Source organism: Porites lutea, chromosome 3, assembly GCF_958299795.1.
Source record: "Porites lutea chromosome 3, jaPorLute2.1, whole genome shotgun sequence".
Classification (NCBI taxonomy): domain Eukaryota; kingdom Metazoa; phylum Cnidaria; class Anthozoa; order Scleractinia; family Poritidae; genus Porites; species Porites lutea.
This window is the reverse complement of record NC_133203.1, coordinates 6,669,691-6,689,609: the sequence shown is the minus strand read 5'-3', so window position 1 is coordinate 6,689,609 and position 19,919 is coordinate 6,669,691. Positions and strand designations below refer to the sequence as shown.

Below are 19,919 nucleotides of genomic sequence, written 5' to 3'. Positions count from 1 at the left end.
TAGACACACTGTAAAACCAAGTCTCAGTAATGAACTAGGGTTCCTATTACTAATAAATTCTTCCTGCCAGCATGCAAACCATAGGGAACCCAAGCTATTATTTGTAAACTGCAAATGGAAATTAAATAAGAGATAAAATTCTACCTGTTTTGTTCTATTCTTGAATCTGCTGTGGTGCGAAGTGAAATTGAAGTTGTTTTACGATGCGAAAGAAATGCTTTATGTGGTTGTCTTGCATTTTTCCATGGGTCTACTCTGACCAGTTTGCCTCATTTGTTGTCTTTTTCTGTCTGAAAAAATAAATAAACTATTTTTATCAGCACATAATTGAACTGGTGTTGACATGATAGTCACTTCTTGCAAAAAATTTCAACACTCCTTGCAATCCATATAAACACCTTATGAACATAAATAAAGCATAATGACATTTCCTGGATGGAGAAGATCAACATTTAGATTTAACCCTTTAAGCCCCAATATCTACATACAAATTCTCCAGACTGATCTCCATACATTTCCTTAAGAAATTTGTTCAGAGAATTTGATAAAGGATCAAAGATTTTTCCCTTTGTGATCTTTTTATTAATTCTCTTAGACTTTGCACTTGACAATCTATGGATATCGTTAGGAAAAAATTGACGTTGGTCGCTTGTTCTTGAGTAATTCAGGGAGATTAATCTAGCACCAGTATTAATGCATTCAAACAGAACTATTGTATTTTTGTAAAGGAAGGTTATGCTGGCCTATATAGCTTTCCCATTTCATAATTTTTTATATTTGTTTACCTTTTTTTCCTGCTTTTACCCTTTTTAATATCTGTAAATTAGTTTTATATAATTATTTTAGGGGGGGCCACAAGTTTATCAGTTCTTAACTGTAATGTGTCACCCTCACTGAATAAAGTTATTCATTCATTCATTCTTAAACCATTAATTCTACGGTGGAGAATTAACTCTCGTCTCAAGTTTGATAATAAACAGTTAAAATACCCTTCAGCAATAAAACACAGGGACATAGCTAGGATTTTTGTAGAAAAGGTATGCACAATTTTCCAAACCCCCCTCCACATATCCTTAAAGTGCAAATCTTTTTCAGGTTTCTTGATTAAAGCAGAGGTTACGTTGTAAGCTGAAACATTATTAAACTGTATATAAAATGACATAACAGGAAGTTGTAAAAATCATAAATTGGTTGTCATTTTCTACACCAACAAGCTACTATCTTGTTTAACACATTGTTTTACACTAACAAAAGCATCCTACATTTGCATAATTGCACCCTACTTCATCTACTCTATCTCACTATCTCAGTCATCCTTGTCATCCCAGTAATTCCAGTCATTACAGTCATCCCAGTCATCCTAGCTAGCCAACTCACACCAGTCCTCCCTGGTGATCCAAGTCATCCCACTCATCCTAGTAATCTAAGTCATCCTTAGTGTCATCCCAGTTGTCCCACTCATTTTATCCTAGTCATCCCAATCACCCTAGCCATCACAGCCATCCCAGTGATCCCAGTAATAACAGTTATCCTTGTCATCCCAGTTATCCCAGTCATTGTAGTCGTTCAATTCATCCTAGTCATGCTAGTCATCCTGCTCATCCCAGTTGCCCCAGTCATCCTAGTCACACCAGTCATTCCAGCCACCACAGTCATTCCGGTCATGTTAGTCAACCCAGACATCCCAATCATCCTAGTCATCAAAGTCATCACAGTCATCCATGTCATCCCAGTAATCATAGTAATCCCTATTACACAAGTCATCATGGTCATCCCAGATATCCCATTTATCAAAGTCATTTTAATCATCAGTCATCTTAGCCATTTCAGTCAAACTAGTTGTATCACTCATCCTAGTCATCATTGTTATCCAAGTGATCCCAGTCATCCCAGTTATCCCAGTTTAAAGTCATCATAGTCATCTAAGTCATCCAAGTCATCCTAGTTATCTCAGTCCCCCTTGTTGTCCTAGTCATCCCGTTACCCTGGTCATCCCAGTCATCTTAGCTATTTTAGTCATCTCAGTCATTCTAGTCATCAAAGTCATCATAGTCATCCCAGTTATCATTGTCATCTAAGTCATCTTCTGGTAACTAGTCATGGTAGTCATCCCAGTCATCCCAGTCAACCTTGTTAAAAAAGTCACCCTAGTCATCCTTGAACCGGCTCATCCTGGTACCCAGTATTTAAGTTATCCTACACAGTCACACTATTCATCAAAGTCATCTTAGTTATTTCAGTCACCCTAGCTATCCTTATCATCCTAGTCATCCTAGTCTTTCCTATTGGTATAAAATGAGGACTGCAGACTATGTTGGTAAAAACTGTGCTAATTGGTTCTGGGTAAGGAAAAATAAGATCAAAAGATCACTAAATAGCACAACATGGGAGTTTAAGTATAAATACTCCTAGAAATTCTTGGTGGATGTGTGCCGCCCAGTTCTCCAAATCCTGAGCCTGACCAAAATGCTATTTTCTACACCCATGTTTAGATCTGTTCTTGGTCTCTAATGTCATCCATGACAGGGTTCACAAACGTGATGTACATGTTGACATAGGTGTGAATCATGTCATCATCACTTGTCATCATCACTTAGAATAATTATAATGTAGGATGATAGGTCACCAGTTTGGGGGAGGCGTCATCTCTGCAGAACAACATCAACTGCATTTTGCAATGGGCTCCGGAAGAACAACATGAACCTCAACCCTAAAAAATGCAAGATCATGACCATTATTTTGTCCACTCAAAACCAAGCCTGTCTCTCCAATGCTCTCCATCAATAATTTACCTCTAGAGGCAGTGTCATCTTACAAAGTACTTGGTCTGACCCTGTGTGACACCCTAAAGTGGAACAATAACACCAACGAAATTGTTTCCAAGGCGTCTAAGCGACTGCACATTCTCAGGGTCTTGAAGCGCGCTAGGGTCCCTCCAGTGGACCTTGTCACTATCTATAGCGCCCTGGTTTGCTCTGTCCTAGAATACTCTTCTGTTGTCTGGGCTACTTGCCTTCCTCGCTTCCTCATTGACCAGCTTGAAGCTATCCAGAAGAGGGCCCTGCGAATCGTATACCCTGACCTCCACTATCAACAGGCTCTTGCACAAGCAAACATTACCAGTTTAGAGGATAGACGCGACCACCTGTGTCTTAAAGTGCGGCACAATATCAAAAATAACCCGGATGGCCAGCTGCACCGCCTTCTCCCTCCCGTGCGATCCGAATGCCACTCTTACCATCTTAGGAACAGTAGCAGTTCTAGCCTCTTCCAGTATAGAACAAAACGCTTCGGTTCAAGTTTTTTCCCGCCAATGGTGAAAATTAACTAATCTTACGAGTCTAGTTATCTCTAGTATTGTCGTTTATCTATATCTGAATTGTAAATAACTTATAAATAGCCTGTAATCCCAGTCCCTGTGAAACAAATGTAATTTTATTTTTAGTTGTAACTTATGTAAGCACATTGTAATTCATAGTTTTTATGCCACCATGCATAATATAATAAACCATCATCATTATTATTATTATTATTATTATTATTATTATTATATTTTGGTTATTACTCGCATATCTGTAGGTGAGTAACCCCTCCCCCCTAAACACTTTTTTTTTTTGCATCATGGAATGCCCCTATATTGACCTTCTCATCTGGATTATACATACATATACATACATATACATATACATACAGATTATTGATGCTCCCTAAGTGGGCTTTTCAGCTCAATAGAATAAAAAATACAAATTTATATAAATTAATTAAGAATGTAGGTACAATAATATTATAATTACAAAAAATATATCAACTTAATAAAACATTTGGAAGATGATGCCTAAAATTCCTGGGGCATTTTAAGGACTTAATATTATCATTCAAGGAGTTCCAGAGTTTTGCTCCTCTGAAAGCAAAGGAGCGCTGCCCTGTTTACAGGCGACATAAAGGCATATCCAAAGCACCAGATGATCGAGTTTGTCTATTATGGACTTGAGAACGTGATTTAAACATATCAGCAAGATAGTCTGGAACAAGCTTGTTAATACATTTGTGCATCATAGTAGCGTCATTTAGAATGAGTTTCTCTCTAATAGGAAGCCATTTCAACGATCGCAACCCATCCGAAATATGGTCATACTTTCTTAGTCCCAGAATAATTCGTCCAGCAAAGTTTTGGACTTTTTGTAACTTGTCAATATTGCTGCTGCTGGTATTACTCCAGACAGTTGAACAATATTGGAGTTTACTAAAGACAAATGAATTTATTACTAACAAAAGTGTTTTCCTATCCAGGAGATGCTTGATTCTGTTAATTTGGTACAATTTAAAAAGGCATTTTGAGGCAGTCTCAGTGATATGTTGGTTATAACTGAGGCGTGTGTCGAGAAGAACACCCAAGTCCTTAACGACAGGCACAGGTGTTATTTCCTTGTCAAAAAGTGTTATACTGAATGATGACAGTTTCTTTAAAAGTTGTGGTAATCCAACAGCAAGAACCTTAGTTTTGTCCGGATTAATCAAAAGAGAGTTTTTACAGCACCACTGAGATATTCTCGTAAGATCTTCATTTAAGGCGAGGATGGACGTAGGTAATTCAGCAGGTGAAAAGGACAAATACAATTTACAGTCATCAACATAGGAGGCAGATAGACAACGTTTAGGAACAGAAAGGAGGTCGTTAACATAGATTGTAAACAAAACCGGACCTAAAATAGAGCCTTGCGGAACTCCGAACTCAAGTGGGAGTACTTTAGAAACTGCGTCACCAATTCAAACGTACTGTTGTCGGTTAGAAAGGTAACTCTGAAACCAATCCAACGCACCCTGGGAAAAATCGAGATATCGTAGCTTGGATAACAAGATGTCGTGTCGAATACTATCAAATGCTTTAGACATATCTAATAAGACCAGGATGGAAACTTTCTTGCTATCCATAGCCTGGAGCAACTGATCCGTAACGTACAACAGAGCTGTTTCTGTCGAGTGAAGCTTTCTATTTCCGCTCTGAGGTGCTGCCAGTTTATTATTTCTAATTAGATGCTCCATAAGTTGTCCATGTAGCAACCTTTCAGTGACTTTTGAGACAACTGGTAATAATGAGATGGGGCGATAGTTGTTAGGGACATCTGGGTTACCGCATTTGAGAATAGGTGTAACCTCTGCTGTTTTCCATGCATGTGCAAATGTGTTGGTAACAAAAGAGTTATTCATAATGTGCGTAATTGTTGTTAGCGTACTGGGTAAACTGTCTTTAAGAATTCTAGAAGATATCTTGTCCATTCCCGGAGCTTTGTTAGATGGTAGGCTTCTAATCACCCTTTCTACCTGATTTTCTGTGACTTGATGGAGCACAAATAATTCGGGGCTAATGTCGGTGGATATGTGTAAAGGAGTCGGCACATCCGAATTTACATTAAGTCCATGATGTAAAGATAAGTCCCTGGCTTTTTGAACAGTAATACTGCTGACGGAAGTGAAGAAATCATTTAATTTGTTAGCTAACCCAGTGGGATCCTCGGAAGCCATAAAACTATCTTGTTGTTTACGTGGTAGACACCGGGGGGTTCTTCATTTCCTCATACCCCCAAAGCTTTGAAATGGAATTGTGGCATCTATAAGAATTTTACTCTCACTAACACCAATACTATTTTTTTTTATTTGGTGCTTCTCAGTTTCACATCTTCTATTGGTTTAAAACTATAATTTGAATTCTCTTCCAACTCCTCCTTCTTTATAAAATTCAATTTCATATACAGTTGCCTTGAGTAGCAGCTTAACCTTCCTTGCCGTCATTATGATGTCATTATGAGGTCATGTTGTTAAATTTATTGGCAAAATCCAATTCCATAATAGTATTTTCCAAGTTTACAATTAACTGTGCAAAGTTAATAGTTGGGATATTACTGCGCTTTTCACAAACATGCAAACTCTAAAGTTCAAGAGCCGCCTTCACACTTGCGTTTTTCGCTGCTGTCAATCATAATTACGATCACAAGCAACGAACCTTGAAACACAGAAACTCACAAAACAGATCATGACCTTTTGAACCCGTTGAAGTAAAGGTTTGTTTCCTAAGAGGTCCCTTAAGATGATTGACGGCAGCGAAAAACGCAATCGTCAGTTGCCTTTTGAACTTCAGAATTCACATGTTTGTGAAAAGGGCAGTAAAAGATATCATAAGAATGTTTGGGCCTTATTTGAATTATGGCAAATAATCTCAAATCGAAAATAGATCTTGGATGGTTTATCAGCGTTGATTTTATGTTTCTAAAGGACCACAAGTTTATCAGTTTAGATCATAACTGTCACCTGTTTACCCTCTTGTATAAAGGCATCACTTCACTTCACTTCACTTAGTCATCCTACTTGTGTTATCATCCTAGTCATTGTAGTTATTGTAGTCACCCTAGTCAGTGCATTCATCCCAATCATCCAGTCATCCAAATTAACACAGTTATATAAATCACACATTATTGAAAAGCACAGATTGAAAAAACATCCTAGTCAACTCAGTCATTTTAGCCGTCGTATACATCACACGGGTCCTGGTCATTCCTTTCATTCCAGTCTTGTCACCTCAACCTCTCAACCCCATAATCATAGTCATCCAAGGCATCCTAGTCATCCTAGTCACCCTAGTCACACTAGTAACCCAAGTCATCCTAGTCACCCCAGTCACCCTAGTCACCTTAGTCACCCTTGTCACCCTAGTCACTCTAGTCACCTAAGTCACCCTAGTCACCCTAGTCACACTAGTAAACCAAGTCATTCTAGTCAGCCAAGTCACCCTAGTCACCCTAGTCACCCAAGTCATCCTAGTCACCCCAGTCACCCCAGTCACCCTAGTCACCTTAGTCACCCTTGTCACCCTAGTCACCCTAGTCACCCAAGTCACCCTAGTCACTCTAGTCACCCTAGTCACCCTTGTCACCCAAGTCACCTAAGTCACCCTAGTCACCCTAGTCACTCTAGTTACCCTAGTCACCCAAGTCACCCTAGTCACCTTAGTCACCCTTGTCACCCTAGTCACTCTAGTCACCCTAGTCACCCAAGTCACCCTAGTCACCCTAGTCACCCTAGTCACCCAAGTCACCCTAGTCACCTAAGTCACCCTAGTCACTCTAGTCACCCTAGTCATCCTAGTCACCCTAGTCACTCTAGTCACCCTGGTCACCCTAGTCACCCTAGTCACCCTAGTCACCTAGGTCACCCTAGTCACACTAGTAAACCAAGTCATTCTAGTCAGCCAAGTCACCCTAGTTACCCTAGTCCCCCAAGTCACCCTAGTCAATCTAGTAATGCAAGTCACCCTTGTCACCCTAGTCATCCTAGTCACCTAAGTCACCCAAGCCACCTTAGTCACTTTAGTATCCAAGGTCATCCTAGTCACCCTGGTAATCTCTAGTCACCCAAGTAACCAAAGTCACCCTAGTGACCCTAGTCATGCAAGTCACCCTAGTCACCCTAGTCACACAAGTAACCCCTAGTCACCGAAGTCACCCTAGTTCCGTAAGTCACCCTAGTCACCCTTGCCACCCTGGTCACTCAAGTCACCCCAGTCAACCTAGTCACCCTAGTCATGCTAGTAACCCTTGTCATTCTAGTCAGCCAAGTCACCCTAGTCACCCAAGTCACCCAAGTCACCCTAGTCATGCTAGTAACCCTTGTCATTCTAGTCAGCCAAGTCACCCTAGTCACCCAAGTCACCCAAGTCACCCAAGTCACCCCAGTCAACCTAGTCACCCTAGTCACACTAGTAACCCAAGTCATTCTAGTCAGCCAAGTCACCCTAGTCACCCAAGTCACCCAAGTCACCCTAGTCACCCAAGTCACCCTAGCTACTCTAGTCACCCAATTCACCCTAATCAGCCTAGTCACCCTAGTCACTAAAGTCACCCAAGTCACCAAGTGCTGGGATTTCAAATTATTTTTCGGTTCTGTGCCCAGAGATTATGGGAAACTATATCTAACAATTTTTTGGTTCCTTGAAAATTCATGGGAACCCATAATGTACAGAAACATGTTGTTAAACATACTTTAAAACTAAAGAACATCAGAGTGTACTATTATTTACAAAAGACTTCAGTGTCTATTAAAATGTCAGAAGAAGGCCAATTTAATTGTTAAATGTGTGCACACTAAAGTGTGCAAAAACTCCAGGCACCTCTTCAATCCAGCTAAACAAGATCTTGTGTTTTCGTTAAGAGATTTGGGCCTCGTCATTAGTTTCAATAGTGAAATTATCACTAAAAGACCACCTTCTGTTTTTAAACTTTTGGAGTAATAATTACATTTTTTTTCTTGGCAATGGAAGGCATAACATTCGCTGTTGTTAACTGTAAATTATTTGGGTGCAACGTGTAAATTGGCTGCCACTGGGGACTATCGTGTGTTTCATAAAATTATATTTTGCGGCTGTCCAATTATCATTCATAGTCTCTCCAACGAATTGGCTGGCGAGACTATGGATTAACCTTTTAAAATTAAGGTGGTGGCCCACTAGGTTATTTTGCTTGGGAAGAATTGGTTTTCCAGGCCTAATCTACTGTGATCGAACATGATTGATATTTTTGGGTGTACATATAAGACTATTAACTCGATGAGAAACTTGTTTCACTCTTGGACTGTCAAGTTATTTTTCGCTAAAATCACTTAGCCTTTGCCTCAAAAGTCACATGAATGTGCCCTAAAGTTTACTGATTTGTGGATTACAAGTACATTGTTTGATTTAAATTATGAATTTATCAACGAGAGCTTCGCTTCTAGCCCACGCTAAATCTATATACTTATCGATTGAGAACTTCACACACTGAAACATTTAGAGCTTAAGTTTATAATATTTCCAGAATTTTTCGACAAAATACCTGATAGAATCCTTCTTGATGTGCTCATTTGTGAGTTTAAGTTTTATAAAGCGTCTTTTAATGCCCTGAGATCTTCTTTCATAACATTTTTAAAAAAACTTTGCTGCCATCTTGGCACTGAGACATACAGAAGGTTGCCATGGTAATATTGTAACCTCACCTGTGAAATTGTAAATCAACGCTGAAATTTCAAACCAAGATTAAGGAGAAATTCATCACCCATGACGTTATTACAGTTTTTTTAAATAAAATGAATTAATAAAGAAAGTAATAATAAATTACTTTCTTTATTAATAATTAAATGGTCAAATTCCACTTGTCAAAAAATTTGGGGGGCTTGTTAAAATGACTCTTGGGCTAGTACGTGCGAGCTACAGCTAGACCAAGGGACAAGCTGTAAAACTGACATTCTTTGCAGCCTGCTGGACGGCAATATCTTTTCTTCATTGGTACTCTAACATTATTGAAGAGAAAAAGGGGCCACACAGGTTTCCAAAGAAGACCCCCATAGTGGGGGTTTATTGTGCTGCCAACTGCCTGATGTAGTGGTTTAACACTTTTCATAAAACAACTAAGATAGTATGCGCGCTCTGATTGGTTAAAAACCTATGGTATATTGTGCCGGTAAACTCATAGAAAACTTAAAGTTATTTTATGAAAGCAATAGACGGCACTTTCTATGGGTTTACTGACGTGATAACCCACTTGGGATGTTGGGAGAACATGAGAAAAGCTTGTAAAAGCTTGTAGAAGCTTTTCGAGTGTTCTCCCAACATCCTGCATGGGTTATCACGCCAGTAAAACCATAGAAAGTATGGTCTATTGCTTAAGAGAAGTATAGATTATAACAACACTTTTTTCTGGCTTGAGTTAGACTGGGTAGCAGTCGTTTCCGTTGAATCTAGGCCAAGCGGGGCAAAAGCGAAAAGATGCGCGAGGCAAAAAGGAGCAAGACTGCTATGCAGGCTAGGCTTGAGTGTACAGCTGCTATGCATCCTTAGCCTTTTTAAACAAGAAACAATTGACATTATTTTTAACTGGGACATTTCCACAATGCACCCATGTCCCCTTCTCCCAAACTCTCTGCCTCCCAAAATATAGCTGGACAGTATTACAGCTGTAAGTGACTAATTTGATCTTCTGGAAATTCCAAAAACTATTTTAGTTCTATGTTTATAAAACGTGACAGAGTCAATTTTGGTGTTTTAAATACTATTTAATCACAGTAAATTCCTGTTTCTTAAAACTTGCAAAACAAATTAAGTTTCAGTTTTATTTCTGTTGTATAGTGCATTTAAAGCCCTTCTAACTACCCATGGCAAGTGAATATGTGTCTATTTGACAGGGCAGTTTACAAATGGCATTTTCCTTTATAGTAACGAAAGACTTTTCACAAGCAGGGAGAGAATTGCACCATTTTAAATGATTTCTTGTGGGTACCATGGGGGCCATTGTTTCTGAAGTTCCCACACAAGCTAATAACATCATCAAACTGCAATATAGATAAAAATTCTGTGTAGATATAGGGACAATAACTCCACAAAATAATTTTGTGTTTGTTCCAAATTTTGTCTTTTTTTGATGGAGAAAGTGCATTATGATATTTCATAATTTGGCTCCACGGGCTGTCAAATAATTAACCCTATCCTAGACTGTGAGCAGTCTCTCATTTTCTTCAGATGTAGTGAGGGGAGTGCACATGCATGCGAGTGGTGAGCGGCAAAGCTGAGAGATGCGAGAAACAAGGGCTGCAGCCCGAGAAGAAAATAGAGAGGCTGCCCACATAACCAGAGCAGAATTGGCCTCACAATGCAAAATACTATTGGCTGATGCATGAAGAGTTGACAACAAACTTTCAACAATTTAAACCAATGACAAGTTGATGATGGCTGAAGCACTGCAGGAATGTTTGTCACATTTCCCAAAAATAGAAACATTAGGTAAAGAGTGAAGAGTAAGTAAGAAGGTTTCATCTCTCTGGGTGAGTGACGTGATCGCTACTTAAATGCTCAAAGCCTCTCCTCACTGATGAGGAATGCTTTAGGTCTTGCTTTAGAACTTATACATGTAACAGAAAGTTGCATACACTGGAAGACTGTTTATTTTAAAAAGCTAAAACAAAATTAATCACCAACAGATTCACTATAGGACATCAAACTATATAATAGAACAAAGATTTGGTTACATTGAATCTCAAGAAAAAACAAACACAACAAATCGGCGCCTAAAGAATGATCTTGAGTGACTTGCAGGGCAATTGTCTATAGTTGGATTGGCTTTAGTTAAGCTACAATTAGGATGTGTAGAACACTATCCCATGAGAATTCAACATCCTGCAAACAACAAAGCAGCTAGGCCTTGGGTGATCTCATTCAAAACATACATTGTAAACCACAGGAAATGACTTATCAATATGTCAGAAATAGACCAGCTTCATGACCTCTGAGACTAGTGGCCAAAATTAAGATTTGCTCAGTCAAATTGGTTCAGAATTGACTCTATGCACTGCATAAGCTACCCATTAAAAAGAAAAGAAGGAAAACCTCTGTTGTTCAAGGAAACTCTAAGTCACGTTTCACGTCCTTGGCCTATCAACAATTCAGTTTTCACACCAAAAAATTACTAGACTGTGAAAGATCATACTCTCTGGCTTTTGCAGGTAGACCTCTCACGTCTCATGCCTTCAGTCATGCATGTAGTCATTTGCGTGTCTTACGCGTTTTGCTCAACAGACTAAGAAAAAAAAGACTGCTTGTAGTCTAACTCTATCTCATCCCAAATTGTTTTTGCACAGTTGACTTCATTAAAATGTTAATTTCTATCAATCTTCAGGCAGCGGAGGCAGCAGTTAAGGCTATTGGTTGTAGCAAAATGGGAGAAAGCACAAAGTTTTATTTTAAAAAAATTATCTGAAAGACATTAAAACAAAGTGGGCATTGCAATGCTTTTCAGCTATTCATTCACCTTCTCTTAATTCCTTTCCTAATGTTTTTCCATTTTTCTCTTGCTTTTCCAGGGGATGAAAAATCCGGTTTGGTTTGTTTTCCATTGTACGAACAAATTACAAAGCCAGCCAATAGGATTGCATAAAATCTTTATCCATTATTTCTTCTTCCAAGCTGACCCATGGGATTGTACAAAATCTTTACCGATTTTTAATCGATTTGCTTCCTCTGAAGAACGTTTCAGAATGTTCCTTGCCAAATTTGTCACTTGTCAGGTTTAGGATGGCTTGTTAACCAGTGAAATCCTTCGGGATACTGGCAAGTCACTGGAGGTGACCTTGGCCAAATTGCTTCTTTTTATTTTGGGTTTTTTCCCTTCATAATTCTTTTTTGTTTAGGTCTAGATTTTTCTTAAGGTTTGGTAGCGTCTGGTTCAGGGACGTGATTTCAGATAAATTTTTCTAGTCAGAGTTCGCCAGTATTTGCCAAGCAGAGCTAGAGTTCAGTTTTTTCTTTACTTATCAAAAACACCATAATGATGGGAGGTTAAATTGCATAAATTTCAACTTGTACTCTTGACGATTGGTGGTGAAATCATGAAAAAATTGTCCTTGTCCATCAACAACTCGCTTTCAACATGGGTTGGACTTCTGGATGGAACACGGATTCAGACCTTAGTGAACTTATTATACCTTGGAAACATGGATAACAATTGGAACTATGTTAACTTTGAGACCTTGGAAACACATTGCAATTAATTTTTAATTGGATCAATAGCATCTTGGAATATTAAACTTTCATCTTGGATTAAAACATTGGAACTTCATCGAACTTCATCGAACCTTGGATAGAGCAAGCAGATGTTTTGTTTTGTTTTGTTCCATTAACCTAAAACTGCAATATATATTTCTCTTTGAAAAACTTACCTGTGGCAACTTACAACCAAGATATGATGTATCTTTATACATATACATGTAGTTCCCGTTCAGGTTAATAAAAGCATTATGTTCTCCATTACTTCTTTCCATGAACATTCCAATTTAAGTTACACAGGTAAACCTTGTTTTGATGCAAAATAACCTTCTTTTTCTTATCCAAATTGTGCTACGAAAGTAACTACATGGCGATAGATCAAAACAAGATCAACTCCATGCTTGCAACCACTGACAACTATAAATTCAGTCATAAGCATACAGGTAACCTGCTCATCAAGACTCATAACATGACACATCTTTCTGATTTTCCTAATTTTTCCATATTCAGATAAAACGCCATTATGCTTCCATAGACCAATGCATCCCACGGGAACAACGTTAGGCATCTTGTTTACTTTATCTTTAACATTTTTTTCAGGAAATACAGAGGTGTACTGGCAAACAAGTGTGGAATAGTGTTTTGGGTATAGAATTTTAATTACAGTAACATTTTGTGAACTTAGTTTTCAATTTCGTCAATTAGTAGTCTTGCTTTTGTAAGCAGCGAGACTCATAATCTTCAAGCTGTTTTTTTCTTCGTATTTAGGACACAAAAGGTGGTCATGGTCCCAGGCATTCCTAGTGGAGACTGTGGAAACTGGGAATAAGAACCATTGCGTGACCGAAGCCACTCATGTTTTGCGAAGAAAGCTTATAAAGGATTAATGTGATTTAGAGCTTTTCCGGAACAGGTAGTTCCACAAATTCTATCACTTGGAAGCTTTGATTACTTTGGAACAAGTGAATACTTCAGCGGTAAAAAAAAACGAAGACACGAATACTAATAAAATCAATTCAGAAACAAATCAACAAATATGATATAAAAAGTCAATATCCTGAAGAAACTCAACCGCCGATAAAGTAGAAAGTGAAAAACCTTTAGTGAGTAAATCGTGTAGAATTAATTGCTCCCTCATTTCTTATCTAAACTGTAATCTCCAAGAAAGTGAGACTTAAACACTGCACTTAAGAGCGTTCATGTTATTGTTCGTTTGAGAAGCTACATCAAACACTCCACAAAAAGGAAGGGGAAAACAAGATGAGAAATAGAGCCAAACTGCATCCTGCACTTGTTTTTGGGATCGTTGCTGGAGATGTGCCAGTCACCTATTGGCCAATTTTTCTTTAAATCTAAATTGAAGACCTTTCTTTTTAAGCGAGACTTTTTTGAAGCATTGTAAAGCGCTTAGCACTGAAAAGTATAGGCGCTATATAAATATTTATTATTATTATTATTATTATTATTATTAATATTATTATTATTATTACAGTGTAGCAACAATCCCAGAATCTTTGCAAAAGTAGACTCTGTGCAGTTTCCTTCTTTTTCTAAAGTGTGGAGTAGCCAGACACCTCAAAGAAGGTCTTGAAAAATTTCGCTTCACGTCATCACTTTTCAACCAACATCTTGGTGTCTTGGTGTCTGCTCCTGAGCCACATCTTCACCCAAAACGTCCTTAAGTTCTCCCACCCAACCCCTCCCCAGGCTTGATATACAGTGAAACCTGTATTTCAAGGACCCCATATTAGAGGACGGGGATGATTAAAAGCCCGGGAAAGGGCTCTCTTAGGATTACTTGATGATTTTAAACGTCAGCTCAAGTTAAGCAAAGTTAAGCATACCTCACAAGACTTGTGCTTGATTTTTCACAGCTTCTACCATGCCACATCCGTGAATTTCTATGCCACAAATGACGCCAAGCCTTGAAGAATAAGTTAAAGAAACGATGGAGGTCAAATCGGAGTTCCTGAAGTCTAATTATGTTACTTTGTGTCCAATTTAAAAACACACGCGCTCTGAGTGTCCACTACGTCGCCATATTGATTTCTTTTTAGGACCCAGTCTCATTTGGCGCGTGAGGCTCACGCACGAGCTTTCACAATACTCGTTTCGCGTTTCTCGAGTACACTCGACTCGGGCGTAAACGCGCTTTAGTTGATTTGTATTGTAGTCTTCTGCAGAGCCCGAGCTTCGAGGGCCTCAGGAAAATATATATTCTTACAATTTATTGGTGAGAATGAGATAAATAGTAAATCTTACGTCGAACAGTGACGAGTATTTCAACTGGCATAGGGGTAGAAATTGCTCCCCCCGCTTTGTAGGTGCTTTTGGTTCCCCACTAAAATGCGCCATTTTTCACACTAAGATGCTCGGTCTTTCCTAAAAAAAGATCCTAAAATGCTCGGATAATGCTCATAATCGGAGGCTTTTTCATCAATTTTAAACGCTAACGCGAACAAAAACAAGTGAATAGTCTTTTCTACCGCAAAAAGAAAAACGTTCCTCTACACGGCTGTATAAAGGTGAAATTTTATCGTTTTTTTTTTTCTTGAATTTCGAGTTTAAGCCGACATTTTCTCATTAAAAATGTTTAAATTTTTTCTTTTCACTGAGAAAAGAAAAACATAATTCTTTAGAAAAAATGCCATTAAAATGATCGAATAATGCTGCTTTTGCCTCACTAAAAACTCACGAAAAAATTAATGCTAGCATAATGTACAAAAGCCTATATATGAGTAACTATATTCTGAGCTTTTGAGCGCAAAATAAAATTATGTTCATCACATTTGTAGGAATCGAAATGTGATTAAAGTAAGGTACTCACTACACTAGCGAGCTTACATTTAACGATAAGTAAAATTATTACTTCTCTTAGAACATTTAAATCATACTATACTCAAAAAAGTTTTATACGGGGAGGCTACACCCCGAGCTCCACCCCTTAACCCTTTTATATACCATTTCTGACATAAAGGGAGCCCCCTTACGTATACCTTCTATTGACAAACGGTACCCCTTTCACATACCTAGTTAAGAACGTTGCATCCCTTCAACTGCTGTAAATGCACTGTCTTAAATAAGTCACAAAACCAGAAAGCTTTTCACAGCCATAAAAATATTCATCTTTCAGCCATTGGGCCTAGTATCGACAGAAATGGCGGATTTCCCTACCCTTTCACACAATTCAACCAGTGAGGTCCCTACCCTTTCATATACCTGAAGCCTGTATAAAGTACCCCTTCTCCCTTCTCTTCAGCTGGAACCCGAATTCCCTTCTTTTAAGTAACTGAGCCCTTTGGAATAATTGCGAAAAAAGTGAAAGGATGTGAAGTGAATTTTTCAGCCACGTTTTCATGGACGTCGCTGTTGTCGGGTCGTAAGGTCTCTAACGCGCATCCTCGATTTCTTCCTTCGCCCTAAAAAGAACCGGCGCCGGCTATGGAAGAGTTAAAACAAGGTGAAAGCAACGAGAACGGTTAAAAAAAACAACAACAACAGATCTAATTGGCAAAAAACAAACTTTGCACGTACAGCACATTTTTTTTCTAATTAGCAAAAAAACTTTGCACGTGCAGCACACTTTTTTTCTAATTAGCCGAAAAAACAACTTTGCATGTGCAGCACACTCTCACTGCCGCTATATAATTTTCATGTTTTTCTTCCAACGAAATTGGTCTCCGTTGTTATTTATTTCTCGCTCTAGCTCTTTCCCTGTTATCCAAGTTACTGTAGACTAGTGGAAAGAAAGACTTTTTGTTTTTTTTTTCCTCTAAAAGTCCGGGCGGCCATATGATTTACCACCGAAACGAGCAGGGTGCTTGAAGTGCAAAAATTTCACCTCAGCTACAACATACTCCTCCCCCGACGGGCTGACGCCTGACTTCCCTCTCCCTCCCCCAGCGTCTGTACGGTCAGCGTTCGGTCGTACGCTGACGTCATGACCAAATTTTCTTAGGTATGGGGCTCCGCTCGCGCGCGAAGCATCAGTTTAGGGGAAACTTCCTTGACAATGACACTGAACGTGAGGAATGTGAATGTGATTCCAATTATGACACCTTATTGATATTTACCGTCAAAGACGATGGTATCAGTTCTCAATAAAGAACCAAAATACAAGGTGGAAAAACTGAAGTACACGAAGTTGGAAGTTGTCCAGCCGAGGATCAAACATAAACCATCCTGAATCAGTCCACAGGAAATTTTACAGTCGAGATTGATTAATACAGTTTATCATTTATTAATGAAGAATAATAAGGGGGAGGGGAGGGGGCCTGAGAGGGCGGGGCTTATTAACTTTCTCCCCCAGAAAAGGGGGCGCTTATTGGAGAGAAGGCGCTTATTTGAGAGGGGGTGGTTTAATAGAGGATTTACGGTAATTTCGCGTTTTTATGAGACGGTAATATTTCGCAGGGTTTCTTTTTTTACGATAGCCTGAGATCACGCCCTCTCCCTACTGTCCCTCTTTGTCTCTCACGGGAAGACTTTTTTCCCTTTCGCCTCGCCCGCTCTTAAAAAAGAAAAAAAAACGCGTGATAGCATGTTAGGTTATTTAACACTTTGTATAGGTCAGGGGTCTTTTTCGGTTTTCAAAAATATAGGGTTTAGATTGAAAAGTAGCCTTTCTAATCTATAAATCATCGATTTAAGAAAGTCGCAAAATTTGCATTTTTCCAAAGGGGTTAGTCCATGGTTTTGGTCAAAAATTTGTCATTTTTTCTTCCTTTCGTTTTTGGAGAAAAAGGGCCAGAAAAGGTGTTTGGTTACGTTTTAGATTAAAAAGTAGCCTTTCTAGTCTATGAAAACACCGATTTAAGAAAGTCGCACAATTTGCATTTTGCCAAAAGGGGTTAGTCAAAAATTTGTCATTTTTTCTTCCTTTCGTTTTTGGCGAAATAGGGCCAGAAAAGGTGTTTGGTTACGTTGTAGATTAAAAAGTAACCGTTCTAGTCTATAAAAACATCGATTTTAGAAGGTCGCAAAATTTGCATTTTTTCAAAGGCTTTTTGGTCAAAAATTGGAAATTTTTTCCCTTTTGCGATTTTGACAAAATAGGCCGGGAAAAGGTGTTTGGTGCTGTTTTAGATTGAACGCTAGCCTTTCTAGTCTTTAAAAACCATCGATTTGAGAAGGTCGCAGAATTTGCATGTTTTCCGTTTCTTCAATAAATCACTCGAAGAAGAACGGCTTAACCGTTCGAAACATCGGAAATACCTGAATACCTTCCTGTTTTGATATTACAGTTACTTAACTAATAAGCTACTGCCCCGAAGACGGAGTTTTCTTCAGAGTATTTTACACAAACCTTGATTTGTTACATCTTCGAATTTTATTATTACCATTTATTGTTTTGTTGCAAAATAAACATACTACACTTGCTGAAAACAGTGAAAATCTAATAAGTGCCTAGCCTTGAATAAGCACCCACTCTCAAGGTCAAAAAATTTAATAAGCGCCCAGGGCTGTTAATCGAATAAATACGATTTTGAAATTCATACTAAAGAGCCTGTAAAAAATTCGCGTTGAGTTCAATGGATAATCAATAGTTTTTTTTATTTCTGAAAACAATCAATCACAGGTAAAAAAGAAATGGACAAGGATCTTCTATGTAGATCTCCTACTTGTAAATCATCATCTATTTACTTATTCATTTGTTTATTTTTCATTAAAAGGGTACGAAACGAAACAAAGACGAGCACAGATTAGAAACCTGCCCACCTTCCCCTCCCCTAAGCCAACATTTTGCCTTAAGTGAGAAGTGTTAAAAGAGACCTTTAGCATCAGGTTTTTCATGGAAAACCGCAAACCGCAAAATGTCAAGGTATCATGTTGCCTGAGGGGAGGGGTAGGTGGACAGTTTCGCAGAAAAGTATAATGATCTGACTTGCACATAAATTACTAGGAATTAATTTCATTTTTTTAAATTAACAATAGTTTTCGGCGTTCTGAATGCCAAGTCCAATATAAAATAATCGTCGGCGGTCTCTTTCAATACACCGTGTTTTGTTCGATGGTAAATCTTAATCTTCGAGTTAAATACTCCGGTCAGCAAGAGATTCGGGGATTGCAGGTTGATTATTTTGCTCAGTCAACATTTTGCAGCAAGAAGTTCACTCAGCACTTTGAACTGTGAAAATTCCTGAAGCTCAGCAAGAGATGTGATGTAAAATGCGCTTAGCTTTTGAGCTATTCGCCACCGAAACTGGGTCGAGCTAACTTTCGCAAAGGCTTCTGGGACACTTACTAGGGATGGCTTTCCAAGTAACGATCCCAGAAGCAACTGGGGGGCACAGTTCGGCTCCAGTCCCCTCCTCATTTAGTGGCGAATAGGCTAGCTTGAAGAAATATATAAACGCGGTTGACCTATATTTCTTAAAAAACGTAACAAAACAATAAAATCACTTGTCCAAAAAAAGTCAGAATCCTTCACGCCTTAGCTTTCTTTCCCTTCCGCACCAAACTTGCTAATGAGGCATTTTCATCATCGCCATGGTCGTCTTCTTGTTCTTTCTCTTTGTCTCCCGCCGTCTTCTTTGTATCTTTCTTCAGTTTCTCCTCTTTATCTGTTTTCGTTACATCTTTTTCACGTTTATCTCTCGCTGCCTTTGGTGCATCTTCTGGCTTCTCATTTTCTACTTTTGCTGTGTTCACCCCTTGCTCTTTTTTTACATTGTCTGCTTTCTTCGCATTTCTTTCCTTCTCCTTTTCTGCCCTTGTTGATACATCTTGTGGTTTCTCTTTGTCCCTGTCTGCTCCCTTAACATTTTCACGTTCTTCTTTCTCTTTCTCTACTTTCTTAACATCCTCCTTCCCTTTCTCCTTATCAGCTTTTTTAGCATTTTCTTTTGTTTTTTGTGCCCTTGTTGCGTTTTCTCGTTTCTCCTCGATTACTTTCTCAACATCTTTTTCTTCCTTCGCATCTACTTTCTTTGAATCCGCTTTCCCCTCCTCATTTCCTGCCTGCTTTGCGTCCTGTTGTTTCTCTTTTTCTTCCTTTGTCATATCACATGCTTTCCCTTCCTTCTTATCTGCTCTGTTTCCTTTTCCTTGTCTCTCTTCCTCTTTATCTCCTCTCTTCAAATCTCCTTGTTGTTGTTTCTCTGCCCTTGTTACCTCTTCTCGCCCTACGCCTGTTTTCTTTGCATGTCCGTCGCCTTTCCCCTTGTTTTTATCTGCCTTCTTTACGTCTTTGCCTAGTTTCAATTTTTCCTCCTCTACTTTCGTTACATCTCGTCTTTTTGGCTCTTTACTTGATCTTTCTACTTCTTCTGTTTCTCTCGAGTCTACTTTCTTTTTACCTCCATCTACCTTCTTGGATTGGTCTGCTTTCTCAAATTCTCCCTTTTGTTTTTCTTTCTCT

At 38.7% G+C, this 19,919-nt stretch overlaps 2 protein-coding genes across 2 annotated transcripts in view; both read right to left on the bottom strand.

The window, feature by feature from the left end:
* The window catches only part of LOC140930305 (uncharacterized), a 280,280-nt gene that overhangs the window by 91,425 nt on the left and 168,936 nt on the right, over positions 1 to 19,919 (bottom strand). The window lies entirely within an intron of this gene.
* LOC140931500 (uncharacterized) overlaps positions 18,705 to 19,919 on the bottom strand; it is a 2,888-nt gene continuing 1,673 nt past the window's right edge. The window contains exon 3 of the mRNA XM_073381309.1: positions 18,705 to 19,919. This exon is cut by the window's right edge and continues 227 nt beyond it. Within this exon, the coding sequence (XP_073237410.1) occupies positions 18,986 to 19,919 (934 nt within the window). The 3' untranslated portion in view covers positions 18,705 to 18,985.